This window comes from Mustelus asterias, unplaced genomic scaffold (assembly GCF_964213995.1).
Source record: "Mustelus asterias unplaced genomic scaffold, sMusAst1.hap1.1 HAP1_SCAFFOLD_77, whole genome shotgun sequence".
Lineage (NCBI taxonomy): Eukaryota > Metazoa > Chordata > Chondrichthyes > Carcharhiniformes > Triakidae > Mustelus > Mustelus asterias.
In genome coordinates, this window is record NW_027590136.1 from 213,894 (window position 1) to 230,724 (window position 16,831).

The 16,831-nt window shown below is 45.6% G+C and overlaps 3 protein-coding genes across 9 annotated transcripts in view; 1 reads left to right on the forward strand and 2 right to left on the reverse strand.

Moving 5' to 3' along the window:
- Positions 1-16,831, reverse strand: part of LOC144483724 (uncharacterized) — a 231,012-nt gene that overhangs the window by 101,917 nt on the left and 112,264 nt on the right. The window lies entirely within an intron of this gene.
- On the reverse strand, positions 827-8,714 carry LOC144483713 (uncharacterized). Its single transcript, XM_078202255.1, has 3 exons — positions 7,247-8,714; positions 3,124-3,232; positions 827-2,407 (listed from the first exon to the last, which is right to left on the reverse strand). Exons 1-3 carry the CDS (start codon positions 8,596-8,598, stop codon positions 1,445-1,447), a joined length of 2,424 nt encoding a protein of 807 aa, XP_078058381.1. The 5' UTR covers positions 8,599-8,714; the 3' UTR covers positions 827-1,444.
- LOC144483749 (uncharacterized) lies at positions 4,187-15,589 on the forward strand. Of its 7 annotated transcripts, XM_078202286.1 has the most exons (4): positions 4,194-4,307; positions 4,870-5,747; positions 9,152-9,405; positions 13,697-15,589. In XM_078202286.1, the coding sequence occupies exon 4, from the start codon at positions 13,880-13,882 to the stop codon at positions 15,083-15,085; it is 1,206 nt and encodes a 401-aa protein (XP_078058412.1). In that variant the 5' UTR covers positions 4,194-4,307; positions 4,870-5,747; positions 9,152-9,405; positions 13,697-13,879; the 3' UTR covers positions 15,086-15,589. The 7 variants fall into 7 exon arrangements, with proteins under 7 accessions (XP_078058414.1, XP_078058417.1, XP_078058413.1 ...); XM_078202287.1 differs by lacking the exon at positions 9,152-9,405 and having other exon boundaries at positions 4,192-4,307; XM_078202290.1 differs by lacking the exon at positions 4,870-5,747 and having other exon boundaries at positions 4,205-4,307.

Below are 16,831 nucleotides of genomic sequence, written 5' to 3' on the forward strand. Positions count from 1 at the left end.
TGAGGCCGGGGAGTGACCGAGGGAGAGGCCGGGGAGTGACCGAGGGAGAGTCCAGGGAGGGATCGAGGGAGAGGCCAGGGAGGGAGTGAGGGTGAGGCCGGGGTGTGACCGAGGGAGAGGCCGGGGAGTGGGAATGGGTGTGTCACTCTCTCAGAAAGCTGGTGTGGGTGTGAACACGATGGGCTGAATGACCTCTTTGTTTGCTGTCATCATTCTCTAATTGTAGTGAAGGCTCTGAGGAAAAGGGACTAACTGGCAGCTCCTTCAGAGATGATCCTGGCCCTGCAATGCAGCTGTACATCGACAGGACACAGTCACAGTGGTCATGCTGAGTATATCCCTCATCGAGGAGACCACTGTGGAATTCTGCAGCCTCTCTATTTAAATAAAATGCTGATTTTCTATTCTTCCCAACAATGCGGATAACCTTTTTCCCCAAATTATACTTTATCATTCCGACGTTCCCATCTACTTACCCTATAGTGTGATGTATTTTCAGGCTGTGTAACTGGTTAAAGCTCTTTCCACACTCAGTTCACTGAAACACTCTCACTCGGGTGTGTGTGTCTCGGTGCTTTTCCAGTCACAATTATATCTGAAATCTTATCCCATGGACAGAATAGATGTAACATTGCTCCTTCCACATTCAAAGGCCAGTGATGTTCAGGGCTGTTACGGGGTTTCTCTCAGAGACAATGTATTGCCAAAACTTTAGCTAATACAAAGACTTGTGACACAGCATCCTGGTGAAAGGCATTTTTATTGACCAATGCGAGACAAAACACCTGGAAAATGTGTACAAGGAAGGCCCGAGATGGCACGGGTGGATAGTATCAGAATGTGGACCGGCCTCTCGATGGGACAGGCAGTGAGAGCAGCTGAGAAATCAGGGGAGAAAGATTGTTCAGAGCGCGGCCAACCCTCAGAACGAGGTCGGATGAACGACAAGACACCTGTAGTGATAGGAAAAAGACTATTTACTATCCAGGATAAAGTTAATGTACTCTATAGAAACTTGGAGCAGGCCATTCGAGTCTGCTCCACCATTCAATATGATCATGGCTGATCCTCGATCTCAATGCCATATTCTCCCCACACCGCTTGAAGCCATTAAAATCTAAAAAAAAATCTATTCCTTGAATATATTCAGTGATTTGGATGCCACAGCCTTCTGTGGTGGAGAATTCCACAAGTTCACTGTCCTTTGAGTTAAGAATTTTTTTCCTCATCTCAGTCTCATCTGACACCTGCTTTTGTGGATCATTTCAGTGGAAATGTGCCCTCGCTCAAAGGGAATCAGCCACTGGAATGAAAATTGAGAGACTGGCCAGTCCAGCAGAAAGAAATCCTTCGACCCTCCCACTTCACCAACTGTCAGAATGAACATGCTTCAGTCCTGGATGTGATTAACAGCAGCAATAACAGCAGAATCCAACCCCAGTCATCACTTGTGAACCCGCTGATGTCTGAGCAGATGGGATGACTGAGTGAATCCCTTCCCACAGTCAGAGCAGGTAAATGGTCTCTCCCCAGTGTGAACTCGCTGGTGTGTTTGCAGGTTGGATGACCGATTGAATCTCTTCCCACACACGGAGCAGGTAAATGGCTTCTCCCCAGTGTGAACTTGCTGATGTGTCAGCAGGGTAGGTAAATCACTGAATCGCTTCTCACACTCTGAGCAGGTGAAAGGCCTCTCCCTGTCCCCGCTGTGAATTTGCTGGTGTCTCAGCAGATTGGCTAACTGAGTGAATCCCTTCCCACAATTGGAGCAGGTGAACGGTCTCTCCCCAGTGTGAACTCGCTGGTGTGTCAGCAGGGTGGAGGAATCTCCGAATCCTTTCCCACACACGGAGCAGATGAACGGCCTCTCTCCAGTGTGAACTCGCTGATGTGCCAGCAGGTCAGATGAATCTCTGAATCCTTTCCCACACTCTGAGCAGGTGAATGGTCTCTCCCCAGTGTGAACGCGATGGTGTCTCTGCAGACTGGATAACCGAGTGAATCCCTTCCCACACTCAGAACAAGTGAACAGCCTCTCCTTGGTGTGAACTTGCTGGTGTACCAGCAGGGTGGATGAATCTCTGCATCTTTTTCCACACACTGAGCAGGTGAATGGTCTCTCCCCAGAGTGAACTCGACGGTGTCTCACTAGATTGGATGAAATACTAAATTTCTTCCCACAATCAGAGCAGGTGAATGGCCTCTCCCCAGTGTGAACTCGCTGGTGTGTGAGCAGGTCGGATGAATTAGTAAATCTCTTCCCACACTGATAGCAGGTGAATGGCCTCTCCCCAGTGTGACTGCGTCGATGTGTTTCCAGCTCAGATGGGGATCTGAATCCCTTTCCACAATCCCCACATTTCCACGGTTTTCCCATGGTGTGGGTGACTGCGTCTCGGTGCTTTTCCTGTCACTCTGATGGTAAAATGGGCGATGATTTTCCCCGTCCTAACGAGTGACTCTGTCAGAGCTTGACGTGAAGTTTCGTTTGAGATTTCTTCTGGCAAATCCTCCCCTTTTAATATCCTGTAAAAGGAGTTTACAAATGTCATCACAGTCAGTATTTCTTTCGATACATCATCACAGTCAGTACAGCTCAGAAACAGAACAGGCAATTCTAGTTGCTGTGGAACATTCTTTCCTCACTGGTTTAGAGTGAATAATGAATTTGAAACATCATTGCGAGCCAGCAAATCAATCAAAATGCTCACAAAGGAGTGGAATTTATCTCCAGATGGACGGAAATCAGAAATAGTGAAATTATCTTCAATTCGGACAGAATTTTAAGAATCTGTGGAACCCCTACAGTGCAGAAAGAGACTATTCAGCCCATCAAATCTGCATCAATGATTCAGAGAAATGAACATGGTTCAATCCTGAATGTGATTTAACAGCAGCAAAACAGCAAAATCCAACCCTTGTAACCACTTGTGAACTCGCTGGTGTCTCAGCAGGTGGATGACTGACTGAATCCCTTCCCACACACAATGCAGGTGAACAGCCTCTCCCCAGTGTGAACTCGCTGGTGAATCACACCAGCTCCAGAGCCATGAAACCTCTCTCAGACAACAGAGCAAAGCACTAAAAAGTCTAAACTGTAGATGAATGCGCAATAATACGCACCTCTGGAACAATTTCACTGCTTTCAAATTTAAAAACTCTTGCTGGAGCCTGCAGCTGGAAAGATGCCAGAAGCACTGGAGTCGGAGAACAATTGCAATCTTCTGATTCCCTATGAAAGGAGATTACAAGAGTTATGTGTCAACAGTGGTTAGAGATTAAGAGATAAACATTTTTCTTGGTTTGAGATTGCTGTGTATAAATCCTCCCCTTCTAACCGTAAAAGGAGTTTCCAAAATCCATTAGTTAGTCCAGAATATAAATTCATAACATCCTCTCCTTCTGTTTCCTAGCATAGGATTATTTAAGATTGAAATGCTGACATAGGTTGCAGTTCAGACAAGATCCACTAAGATAATTCCTGGCATAAAGGGGTTTGTTTATTAAGGAAAGGTTAACAGGGTGCGTCTATACTCATTGGATTTTAGATAAATGAGAGGAGATCTAACTGAAGCACATATGATTCTGAGGGTGCTTGACAGGGTAAGTGCTGAAAGAATGTTTCCCCATATCAGGGAATCAAAAATTGCAGGGACAGGTTAAAAAAAGGACAGAGATGAGGAGCAATTGCATCTCTCAGACGGCCAGCAGCCCGTGGAGTTCTCTCCCCCAGTGGGCGGTGGAGACTGGTCATTGAGTATATTCAAGGCTGTGTTCGCACCGGGAGTTTCACCTCCAAGGGAGTTAAGGGTGAGAGAGGCTGGAGGAAAATTGAGTTATGACAATGAACAGATGAGCTCTGACGAAGGGTCATCCAGACTTGAAACTTTAGCTCTATTCTGTCTCCACAGATGCTGTTACACCTGAGATTTTCCAGCATTTTCTTGATCAGATGAGCCATGAGTTTATTGAATCGCAGAGCAACCTTGATGGGTCGAATGGCCTCCTCATGCTCCTAATTCTGATTATATTTTCTTCTGTTATTCGGATGGCCGCACATTCGCCCTGCAGCATCTTCCCTCTCTGAAGAGAGCGCCAATTAACCCGCCCTGTCAGTCAATGAGTCAAACCTTTCCTCTCCTGGTCACCGGGACCCTGAAGCACCGCCTACTGGCCGCGCATGCGCGCTCTGCTCCCCGCGGAACAAAGATGGCGGCCGCGGCACTGGGCCTGATCCCGGATAAAATCCCCGCAGCTGCAAACGCGGGACCCGCAGGCTCTGATTCGGACCTTGCGGCCTACAGCAGGTGTTTGTGAAGCCTCCGCTCCCTCCGCACCCTGACTCCCGGCTCCATTCCTCCCTCCCCACCCTGACTCCCGGCTCCATTCCTCCCTCCCCACCCTGACTCCCAGCTCCATTCCTCCCTCCGCCGCACACACTCTCACCCGTTGAAAAAAGCGACTCCGGCACCGGCAGGGCTCCGAACAAAGTGACATTGTGCATGCGTCTCATACAGCACCGCGCCTGCGCAGTGGGCTCCTGTGGAGTGAATAGGGTACTTTCACATCCGCAGGGAATGGTGGTTAACAGCAGCGCCATTGTAACCTCAAACAATGAATATAAAATAACATTGTTAGCTATTGAGATAAATTAATTTTTTAAAAACGCAAATTATTGCGAATTGATGATCTGCTATGTTAAATTTCTCAAAGTTCTCCTGTGGAACTACACAGAAATTTAGAAGCTTTTACACTGTCTCCTCTCTTTCCACTTCCCTGATGGTGCTGACTCTGGCTGGATTCAATCGCACAGTCACTGGTTCCTCTCGTTCTGTCTCTTCCTGATTCTGAATATTCGTTGTTTTACAGAATGATACAGCACAGATGGAAGATCTATCCAATAAATTCCATAGCCCTGTTGGCAAAGTCAGAACAATAAGACCCCGTTTGGAATATTGTGTGCAATATTGGTCACCCTATTATAGAAAGGATATTATTAAACTAGAAAGATTGCAGAAAAGATTTACTCGGATGCTACCGGGACTTGATGGATTGAGTTATAAGGAGAGGCTGGATAGATGGGACTTTTTTCTCTGGAGCATAGGAGGCTGAGGGGTGATCTTATCGAGGTCTATAAAATAATGAGGGGCACATATCAGCTAGATAGTCAATATCTTTTCCCAAATGTAGGGGAGTCTCAAACTAGAGGGCATAGGTTTAATGTGAGAGAGGAGAGATACAAAAGTGTCCAGAGGGGCAATCATTTCACACAGAGGGTGGTGAGTGTCTGGAACAAGCTGCCAGAGGTAGTAATAGAGGCGGGTACAATTTTGTCTTTTAAAAAGCGGTTACATGGGTAAGATGGGTATAGAGGGATATGGGCCAAATGTGGGCAACTGGGACTAGCTTTATGGTTAAAAAAAGGGGCAACATGAACAAGTTGGGCCAAAGGGCCTGTTTCCATGCTTAAACCTCTATGACTCGAATGGAAATAGCAGGGAATTCACTGAACATCTGTCCCTTGCAAATGATAATTAAATAAATGATTGACATAAACACCAACACTAGCCACCCACCAACCCCCCGACCCCCGCCACAGAAATAAGAGCTTCTCAAAGTGGTTAAAGGTAACTGAGACAGGAGATCGGCATCCTTCTGATCCGGGATCAGCAAACCATTCCGAGGAGAATATCACCTCCAGACGCTGAGATCAGTATTTCCTTCATCCGGGATCTTACCTATTACAGGTTGTATGTCTTTTATGTATCATATCTAAACTGTTGCTTCTTAATAACTGAGTGAAAAATCACCGGTGACTTCTATCCATTTTTTGGGTATTTCTGGTCATCTATAATCCCCAGACTAAAACCTTACACTCTTCCATGAGAGTAACTGAAATAATCTAGAATAATGATCAGTTAGTTGTGCCTCAGTGGTTACATTCTTATCTCTGAGTCAGGAGGTTGAGGGTTCAAATCCACATCCAGAAACATCAGCATCAAATCCAGGCTGATATTCTGATGCAGTTCTGAGGGAGCACTGCACTGTCACAGGTCCCATCTTCCAGATGAGACCTTCAACCATGGACCCATCTGCCCTCTTAGTTGGGTGTAAAACTTCCCAGGATGTTATTCCAAAGAGCAGAGAAGTTTATTGCTTAATATTTATCCCTCAACAATCATCACTGAACAGATTCTCTGCTCACAATCACATTTGTGCGTGGGATCTTGCTGTGCACAATTTGGGGACTGCATTTCCTACACTAAGGCATTGATTACACTTCAAAGAACTTCATTGGCTGTAAAGCACTTTGGGACATCCTGAAGTTGTGAAAGGTGCTATTACAAATATAAATCTTCCATTAAAAAAGGAGAAAAGACCCAACCATGGAACAGTCAGTAACAGGACATCAATCAGTCTCCTCTTAGTGAAATCAAGGACTCCGACACTGAGTTTGTCACAAAGCTGATTTAATTATATACAGGTTATTAAACTCCAGCCCAGTTCCAGGGATTATTAACATCAACTGAAAAAAAAACTCCAAATATCAGAATGAACACAGTTGAGTCCCGGATGTGATTAAAGCAGAATCCAACCCCTGGAATCACTTGTTATCTCACTGGTGTGTCTGCAGGGTGAATGAGAATAAATTGCTTCTCTCTCACACTGCAGGTGAAAGGCCTCTCCAGTATCTGTGGGTTGGTGTCTCAGCAGATTACTTTTTTCATATTAATTTACAGGATGTGGGCATCTCTGTCCGCATCCCATTCCGAGGAGAATATCACCTCCAGCGATCAGCGGAGATCAGTATTTCCTTCATCCGGGATCTTACCTATTACAGGTTTTATGTCTTTTATGTATCATATCTAAACCGTTGCTTCTTAATAACTGAGTGAAAAATCACCGATGACTTCTATCCATTTTTCAAATGCTCAGGCCAGCATTTATTGCCCCTTCCTCATTACTCTTGTGAAGGTGGTGGTGAGCTGCCTTCTTCAATCACTGCAGTCCCTATGGTGCAGGTACACGGTGCTGTTAGGGAGGGAGCTTTTAAACCTCTTCTCACAGTCCAAGCATTTAAACAGTCTTTTCTCATTGTGAACAAGTTGATGTTCACTGAGATACAATGACTGAGTGAATCCCTTCCCACACATGGAGCAGGTAAACAGCCTCTGCTCAGTGTTGTGCTTGTGTTGCAGCAGATCCATTGCACTTTTAAATCTCGTCACAATCAGAACATCAAAACCATTTATTTTTCGGTCTGAACAAGTTGATGTGAAATAAAGCTGCTGAACTGATTGAATCCCTTGTCTCACACGGAGCAGGTGAACATGCTCCCTCAGTGGGAGTGCACCGGTGTTTTAGCAGGCTGGATGACAGTGAATCCCTTCCCACACTCAAATCAGAGGAATGGCCTCCCACCAGTGTGAACCCGCAGGTGTTCAGTGATTTGGGATGAAGTAGTGAATCAGTTCCCAGATGAAGAGCAGCTGAACAGCCTCTCTCAGTGGGAGTGGTTTGGTGTCTCTGCAGATTCCCTGCACTTTTAAAGCTCTTTCCACAGTCAGAGCATTTAAACGGTCTCTTATCAGTGTGAACAAGCTGATGGTTGCTGAGCTGTGATGACTGAGTGAATCCCTTCCCACACACAGAGCAAGCAAACGGCCTCTCCCCTGTGTGAAGAGGCTGGTGTTTCATCAGTTCATTTCTGCTTTTAAACCTCTTCCCACAGTCAGAACATTTACAGGGTCTCTCATCGGAGTGAACAATTTTGTGTCTTCTGAGGTAGGATAAACATGTGAATCCCTTGCCACATAGGCAGCAGGTGAAAGGTTTCTCCCCAGTGTGAAGACTCTGGTGTTCACTGAGATGAGATGTTGTAGTGAATCTCTTCCCACACTCAGCGCAGGTGAATGGTCTCTCTCCAGTGTGGATGCGCTGGTGTCTAAAAAGATGGGATGATTTAACAAATCCTTTCCCACAAAAGGAGCAAACAAATGGTCTCTCCCCAGTGTGAACACGCTTGTGTTCAGTGAGGGTGGAATACTGCCTGAAATGTTTCCCACACTGAGAGCAGCTGAATGGTCTCTCCCCAGTGTGAACACGCTTGTGTTCAGTGAGGGTGGAATACTGCCTGAAATGTTTCCCACACTGAGAGCAGCTGAATGGTCTCTCCCCAGTGTGAACACGCTTGTGTTCAGTGAGGTGGGAAGCACAAGTGAATCCCTTCCCACACATGGAGCAGGTGAAGGGTTTCTCCCCAGTGTGAACACGTAGGTGTTCAGTGAGGTGAGATACTTGCCTGAAGTTCTTCCCACATTGAGAGCAATTGAATGGTCTCTCGCCAGTGTGAACCCGTTGATGGTGAATTAAACCCTCAGAACTCTTAAAACTGTTCCCACAGTCAGAGCATTTAAACGGTCTGTCCTCAGTGTGAACTCGCTGGTGTGACACCAGGCTAAATGACTGAGCGAATCCTTTACCACACATACAACAGATGAATGGTCTCTCCCCAGTGTGACTGCGTCGATGAATTTCCAGCTGAGATGGGGTTGTACATACTTTTCCACAGTCTTCACATTTCCACTGTTTCTCCATGGTGCTGGTGTCTTTGTGTCTCTCCAGGTTGGATGATCTGTTAAATCCTCGTCCACACAGAATGCGTGTACGGTTTCACCCGACAGTGAATGGTGTGATGTTTTTCAGGCTGCGTAACTGGGTAAAGCTCTTTCCACAGTCAGTTCACTGGAACAGTCTCACTCCAGTGTGTGCATGTGTCTCGATGCTTCTCCAGTCACACTGATGTTTGAAATCTTTTCCCACAGGCAGAACAAACATTTTTCCTTCCACATTCAAAGGCTAATTGAGTTTAGGTGCTGATAAATCAAATGATTGTAAAATATTCGTATGAAATTTGATTTGAGTTTCCAGTCTGTAAATCTTCCCCTTCAAATATCCTGCAAAAGAAGATAACAAAACTACTGTCAGTCCAGGATAGAAATTCTGAACAGACAATTCTAGTTTCTCTGGAACATTTTTTCCGCTTGTTCCCCCAAATCTGTAAATCCCCGTCCCACACACACTCCCTCCTCCCTGGGCTGAAATCCAAACCCATCTCACCATCTCCAACATTCTTTTCCTCCATTCCCAGTTTTCTCCCTCCCTCTCCTCTGTCTGGATTCAGTTCTGATCAATGACATGTCATTGATGAAGACGAACATCTCGCCAAGACCATCCCCACACCCCCACTTCTTGCCTTCAAACAACCGCACAACCTCAAACAGACCATTGTCCGCAGCAAACTAACCAGCCTTCAGGAGAACAGTGACCACGACACCACACAGCCCTGCCACAGCAACCTCTGCAAGACGTGCCGGATCATCGACACGGATGCCATCATCTCACGTGAGAACACCATCTACCTGGTACACGGTACCTACTCTTGCAACTCGGCCAACGTTGTCTACCTGATACGCTGCAGGAATGGATGCCACGGTTGAGGAGGAACTTATTGAAACTTATAGGGTACAGCGAGGCCTGGACAGAGTGGACGTGGAGAGGATGTTTCCACTCGTAGGAAAAACTAGAACCAGAGGGCACAACCTCAGACTAAAGGGACGATCCTTTAAAACAGAGATGAGGAAGAATTTCTTCAGCCAGAGTCATAGAGGTTTACAGCTTGGAAACAGGCCCTTCGGCCCAACTTGTCCATGCCGCCCTTTTCTTTAAAACCCCTAAAGCTAATCCCAATTGCCTGCATTTGGCCCATATCCCTCTATTCCCATCATACCCATGTAACTATCTAAATGCTTTTTAAAAGATAAAATTGTACTCACCTCGACTACTACCTCTGGCAGCTTGTTCCAGACGCTCACCACCTTCTGTGTGAAAATATTGCCCCTCTGGTCACTTTTGTATCTCTCCCCTCTCACCTTAAACCTATGCCCTCTAGTTTTAGACTCCCCTACCTTTGGGAAAAGATATTGACGATCTACCTTGTCTATGCCCCTCATTATTTTATAGACTTCTATAAGGTCAGCCCTCAGCCTCCTACGCTCCAGAGAAAAAAGTCCCAGTCTATTCAGCCTCTCCTTATAACTCAATCCATCAAGTCCCGGTAGCATCCTAGTAAATATTTTCTGCACTCTTTCTAGTTTAATAATATCCTTTGTATAATAGGGTGACCAGAATTACACACAGTATTCTAAGTCTGGCCTTACCAATGTCTTCTACAACTTCAACAAGACGTCCCAACTCCTGTATTCAATGTTCTGACCGATGAAACCAAGCATGCCAGATGCCTTCTTCACCACTCTGTCCACCTGTGACTCCACTTTCAAGGAGCTATGAACATGTACCCCTAGATCTCTTAGTTCTGTAACTGTCCCCAACGCCCTGCCATTAACTGAGTAAGTCCTGCCCTGGTTCAATCTCCCAAAATGCATCACCTCGCATTTGTCTGAATTAAACTCCATCTGCCATTCGTCAGCCCACTGGCCCACCAGAGAGTGGTGAATCTGTGGAACTCTTTGCTGCGGAAGGCTATGGAGGCCAGGTCATTGAGTGACCTCAATAGATAAGTTCTTGATTAATAAGTGGATCAGGGGTTATGGGGAAAAGGGAGGAGAATGGGGATGAGAAAAATATCAGCCCATGACTGAATGGTGAAGCAGACTCGATGGGCCGAGTGGCCTAATTCTGCTCCTATGTCTTATGGCCTTTACACTTGGTTACACTTCAGCCCCAGGCTCCTCATGTTTACATAGAAAATAGAAGCGGAAGGAGACCATTCAGCCCTTTCAACATTCCCTGCCATTCATTATGGTCATGGTTGATCCTCAAATTCAATACCCTTGTCCCACCCATCCCCCCATAATATCCCTTTGGCCCCAAGAGATATATATCTACTCTACTCCCACTTTTGAGGAATGGAGATCCAAAGATTCACGACCCACTGAGAGAAAAATATCTAATCTCTGTCTCTATGGCAACACTTGTTTAAACAGTGACCCCAAGATTCTCCCATAAGAGTAAACAACAGTTCCAACAAGTTGTTGGAAGGTATTTTGAGAGACAGGATCTACAGGCATGCAGAGAGGCAAGGACTGATTAGAAACAGTCAGCATGGCTTTGCAGTGGAAAATCATGTCTCACAAATTTGATTGAGATTGAGTTTTTTGAATGGGTAACCAAGAAGGTAGATGAGGGCAGTGCAGTTGATGTTCTTTACATGGACTTTAGCAAGGCCTTTGACAAGGTATCAAATGGTAAGTTGTTGCATAAGGGTAATCTCACGGGATCCAGGATGAGGTAGCCAACTAGGTACAAAATTGGCTTGATGACAGAAGACAGAGGGTGGTTGTAGATGGTTGTTTTTCAAACTGGTGGCCTGTGACCAGCAGTGTACCTCAGGGATCGGTGTTGGGTCCACTGTTATTTGTCATTTATATTAATGATGTGGATGAGAATTTAGTAGGCATGGTTAGTAAGTTTGCAGATGACGCCAGGATTGGTGGCATAGTGGACAGTGAAGAAGGTTACCTAGGATTGCATCGGGATCTTGATCAATTGGGCCAGTGGGCTGGTGAATGGCAGATGGAGTTTAATTTTGATAAATGCGAGGTGATGCATTTTGGTAGATCGAACCAGGACAGGACTTACTCAGTTAATTGTAGGGCATTGGGGAGAGTTATAGAACAAAGAGATCGAGGGGTACAGGTTCATAGGTAGAGTGGCGAAGAAGGCATTCGGCATGCTTGGTTTCATTGGTCAGAACATTGAATACAGGAGTTGGTACGTCTTGTTGAAGTTGTACAAGACATTGGTAAGGCCACACTTGGAATACTGTGTGCAATTCTGGTCACCCTATTATAGAAAGGATGTTATTAAACGAGAAAGAGTGCAGAAAAGATTTACTGGGATGCTACTGGGATTTGATTGTTATAAGGAGAGACTGGATAGACTGGGACTTTTTTTTCTGGAGCGCAGGAGGCATAGGGGCGATCTTATAGAGGTCTATAAAATAATGAGGGACGTAGATCAGCTAGATAGTCAATATCTTTTCCCAAAGGTATGGGAGTCTAAAACTAGAGGGCATAGATTTCAGGTGAGAGGGGAGAGATACAAAGTGCCCAGAGGGGCAATATTTTCATACAGAGGGTGGCGAGTGTCTTGAACAAACAGCCAGAGGTAGTAGTAGAGGCAGGTACAATTTTGTCTTTTAAAAAGCATTTAGACAGTTACACGGGTATGATGGGTATAGAGGGATATGGGCCAAATGCGGGCAATTGGGACTAGCTTCGGGATTTAAAAAAGGGGCAGCATGGACAAGTTGGGCTGAAGGGCCTGTTTCCGTGCTATAAACCTCGATGACTGTGTGACTCCTCTCCACATCCAAGACCTTTCAGGATCTGAAAGGTTTACATTAAGTTGCCTCTTACTCTTTTAAACTCGAGCAGAGACTGTCTCACTGCTCCTCATCAGACTATCCACCTATTCCAGGTGTTAGTCGACTAAACCTTCTATGAACTTCTAATGCATTTATATTTTTCCTTAAATAAGGAAATCGATAATGTAGACATTGCTCCAGATACAGACTCACCGTGTGCAACTGAAACATAACTTCCCTGCTTTTACTCCATTCCCCGCATAACAAATAATAGCTTTCTGAATTACTTGTACCTGGATTTTCTATCGTGATGAATTTTGGATATTTTTTGTTACAGGGGGTTAGAAAGGGAGGATTTACACACAACAAGCTCAAACCAAGAGAAAATGTTGTCTCTTCTGATATGGGCTTTCTGAATGGGATAAGTAGGGAGATGTGAATGGAATGTTTTCACTTGTTGGTTTTTCCATTACTGGGAACCATGAACAGACAACAAATAAATCAAACAGGAAAATAGGAGATGTTTCTTTCTTCAGACAGTTGTTAGAATTTGGAACTCACTGCGACTGGAAGTGGTTGACACAAATACTTTAGATGCTTTCAAAAGGAAAATATATGAGTCTATGAGCGAAAAGGGATTGGAAAAATCAAGTGAAAAGCTGAGATGTGGTGATCAGAATGAGAGGAGACTCATGTGGAGTATAAACTCCAGTACAGACTCGATAAACCGAATGGCCTGTTTGTGTATTGTCACAGACAGAACAAACAATTCTCCTTCCCTGTTCAAAGACAATAACAATCAGCTCCTAATGATCCGAGTGACTGTCAGATCTCAACGTGATGTTTGGTTTGTGTTTTCTTGCTGTAAATCCTCCTTTCCATTATCCTGTAAAGGGAATTTACAAAAGTCATCACTGTCAGTCCAGGATAGATATATTCATAGAATTCCACAGTTCGGAAGGAGGCTATTTGGCCCATCAAGTCAACTCTCCGACAGAGCATCCCACCAAGGCCCCAACAACATAACCCAACTTATTTACCCCACTAATCTCCCTAACCTACACATCCTGGGGTAAGAATGGATAATTTAGCATGGCCAATCCACCTAACCTTTGGACTGAAAGCTAGTGGCGTTTGCTACCAAATAAACCTGTTGGACGTTAACCTGGTGTTGTTGGACTCCTGACTGTGTAAACTCCACACAGACAGGTAACCAAGGCCGGAATCGAACCCAGGTCCCTGGCGCTGTGAGGCAGGAGTACTAACCACTGTGCCAGCCACGTAATTCTTTGTAAACTTATTTTGCAGGAAATAGAAGAGGAGGATTTGCAGTCTGGACAATCAAATCTCACGTCAGACAGAGTCAATCAATTCATTGGGAGTTGAAGATTTGTACATCTGAAGGGATTTAATTGACCATCTCAGTTGGAAACTGGTGAGAATCTGTTTCCTTGCTCCTCCTGTGGGGAGGGATTGATACAGCTGGAAAACATGCTGACACGACAGCGAACTCACAATAGTGAGAGTTCATTCACCTGCTCCGTGTGTGGGAAGAAATTCATGTGTTCGTCCAACCTGCTGGCTCACCAACTCGATCATATTATTCAGAAGCCTCTTCAAAGCTCTGACTCTGGGGAAAGCATTGAAACCTCTGAGGAACAGGCCCAACACCAGCTCCTTCACACTGACGAGAGACCGTTCAGCTGCTCCCACTGCGGGAAGAGGTTCAGCCAGTCCTCCCACCTTGGAGAGCACCAGCTCCTTCACACACACGAGAGACCGTTCAGCTGCTCCCACTGTGGGGAGTCGTTCAGCGACTCAGTGCATCTCACTGAGCACCAACAAGTTCACACCAAGGACAGGCCATTCAGCTGCTCCCAGTGTGGGAAGAGATTCATTCAGTCCTCCCACTGCACCGTTCACCAACAGATTCATTTTCAGAAGAGACATTTCAAATGCTTTAAATGTGAGAAGACCTTCAAAAGAAGGATTAGTCTGCTGAGACACCAGGGCACTCACACTGGGGAGAGGCCATACGTTTGCCCTGTGTGTGGGAAAGCATTTACTTGTTTGCAGCATCTCCTAAGCCACCGGCCTATTCACACCGGGGAGAGGGGATTCATCTGCTCCGTGTGTGGGAAGGCTTTCACGGAGTCATCCAGCCTCCGGAGACACCGCCGCATTCACACAGGGGAGAAGCCGTTCTCCTGCTCCATTTGCGGCAAAAGATTTGCTCAGTTTTCCTACTGCAATCAACACCAACACATTCACTCTGATAAGAGACCTTTTCAATGCTCAGAATGCAATAAGACCTTTAAAAGAAGTGATGATCTGCTGAAACACAAACGCATTCACACCGGGGAGAGGCCGTTCCTGTGCTCTGTGTGTGGAAAGGGATTCGCTCAGTCCACTGGCCTGCTGAGACACCAACGCATTCACACCGGGGAGAAGCCGTTCACCTGCTCTGTGTGTGGGAAGGGATTCACTGATTCATCCTATATGCTGAAACACCAGCGAGCTCACACTGCGACAGAACCGTTCACCTGCTCCCTGTGTGGGAAGGGATTCACTGATCCATCCCGCCTGCAGAGACACCAGCGAGTTCACACTGGGGCAAAACCTTTCAACTGCTCCATATGTGGGAAGGGATTTAATCAGTATTACAGCCTGCTGAAACATAGACGACTTCATGTGTGACCGGCAACGTTGGATTCTGTTGTTTCTGCGCCCTGAGATAAACAATAACAATTGGATGAATAGGGGAGGCAGCGGCACAGTGGAATTATCACTGGACTCAGGGTAAGGCTCTGGGGACCCAGGTTCGAATCCCACCACAGTCGATGGTGAAATTTGTATTCAATTAAAATCTTGGATTAAAAGTCTAATGACAAACCTTAACCATTGTCAATTGTCGTAAAAACCCATTTGGTTCAGTAACGTCCTTTAGAAAAGGAAACCTGCCGTCTTTACCTGGTCAGGCCTACATGTGACTCCAGACCCACAGCAATGTGGTTGACTCTCAAATGCCCTCTTAAATGGAGGGCAGTTAGGGATGGGCAAGAAATGCTGGCCCAGCCAGTGACGCCTACATCCCGTAAAAATGAATACAACAAAGTTCCTCAGTATCTCAGTAACCTGCTCCAGCCCCACAACACTCTGTGTAAATACAAGTTGTTGATGATTATGCCCTGAGATAGATAACGTGAACCCGATTCCCCTCATCCGCCAACTCGGCAACTTCTTCACAAAAAGTAAAGCACATGGGATTGGGGCTGTTGTACTGAGATGGGGAGAAAACTGACTGGCAGACAGGAACCAAAGAGTAGGATTAAACGGGTCTTTTTCCAACTGGCAGGCAGTGACTATTTGGGTAACGCAGGATCAGTGCTGGGGCCTCGGTTACTCACCTGCCATGGGTCTTGTTTTTTTCCCCCTGTTTATTATGCATCATTTTTAAATTGTTGCTTCCTAAGAATCTAATTTAAAACCATGGATAAACTCAAACCACTTTTGGAAAATCTGTGACTCTCTGATCAAGAATCTTACTGACCACTGCATACCATTCTGGTCACTGTATTATTAACAAAAATATCCAGGCACTGGAGAGGGGGCAGAGAAGATTTTAATGATGAGATTTTAATGTAGAAGGCAGCTCACCACCACCTTCTCGAGGGCAATCAGGGATTAGCCCCTAAATGCTGGCCAAGCCAGTAATGCCCACATCGCATAAATGATTTTCAAAACGTGTGTGGTTTTTTTATCAGGAAAGGATTAGAACCATAGAACCATAGAAAATTACAGCTCAGAAACAGGCCTTTTGGCCCTTCTTGTCTGTGCCGAACCATTTTATGCCTAGTCCCACTGACCTGCACTTGGACCATATCCCTCCACACCCCTCTCATCCATGAACCGTCCAAGTTTTTCTTAAATGTTAAAAGTGACCCCGCATTTACCACTTTATCCAGCAGCTCATTCCACACTCCCACCACTCTCTGCGTGAAGAAGCCCCCCCTAATATTCCCTTTAAACTTTTCTTTCACCCTTAACCCATGCCCTCTGGTTTTTTTCTCCCCTAGCCTCAGCGGAAAAAGCCTGCTTGCATTCACTCTATCTATACCCATCAAAATCTTATACACCTCTATCAAATCTCCCCTCAATCTTCTACGCTCCAGGGAATAAAGTCCCAACCTATTCAATCTCTCTCTGACTCAGCTTCTCAAGTCCCGGCAACATCCTTGTGAACCTTCTCTGCACTCTTTCAATCTTATTTACATCCTTCCTGTAACTAGGTGACCAAAACTGTACACAATACTCCAAATTCGGCCTCACCAATGCCTTATACAACCTTACCATAACACTCCAACTTTTATACTCGATACTCCGATTTATAAAGGCCAATGTACCAAAGGCACTCTTTACGACCCTATCCACCTGTGACGTCAC

Excerpts from the sequence above, each read along its gene's own strand:
- LOC144483713 (XM_078202255.1), bottom strand. The coding sequence starts at position 8,598 with ATGGAGAAACAGTGGAAATGTGAAGACTGTGGAAAAGTATGTACAACC. Across the intron at positions 3,233-7,246 it reads TTCAGACCGAAAAATAAATG|GGAATCAGAAGATTGCAATT; the intron begins GTTTTGATGTTC and ends CTCCTTTCATAG. Across the intron at positions 2,408-3,123 it reads GCAGTGAAATTGTTCCAGAG|GAAAAGCACCGAGACGCAGT; the intron begins GTGCGTATTATT and ends TCAGAGTGACAG.
- LOC144483749 (XM_078202288.1), top strand. The coding sequence starts at position 13,880 with ATGCTGACACGACAGCGAACTCACAATAGTGAGAGTTCATTCACCTGC.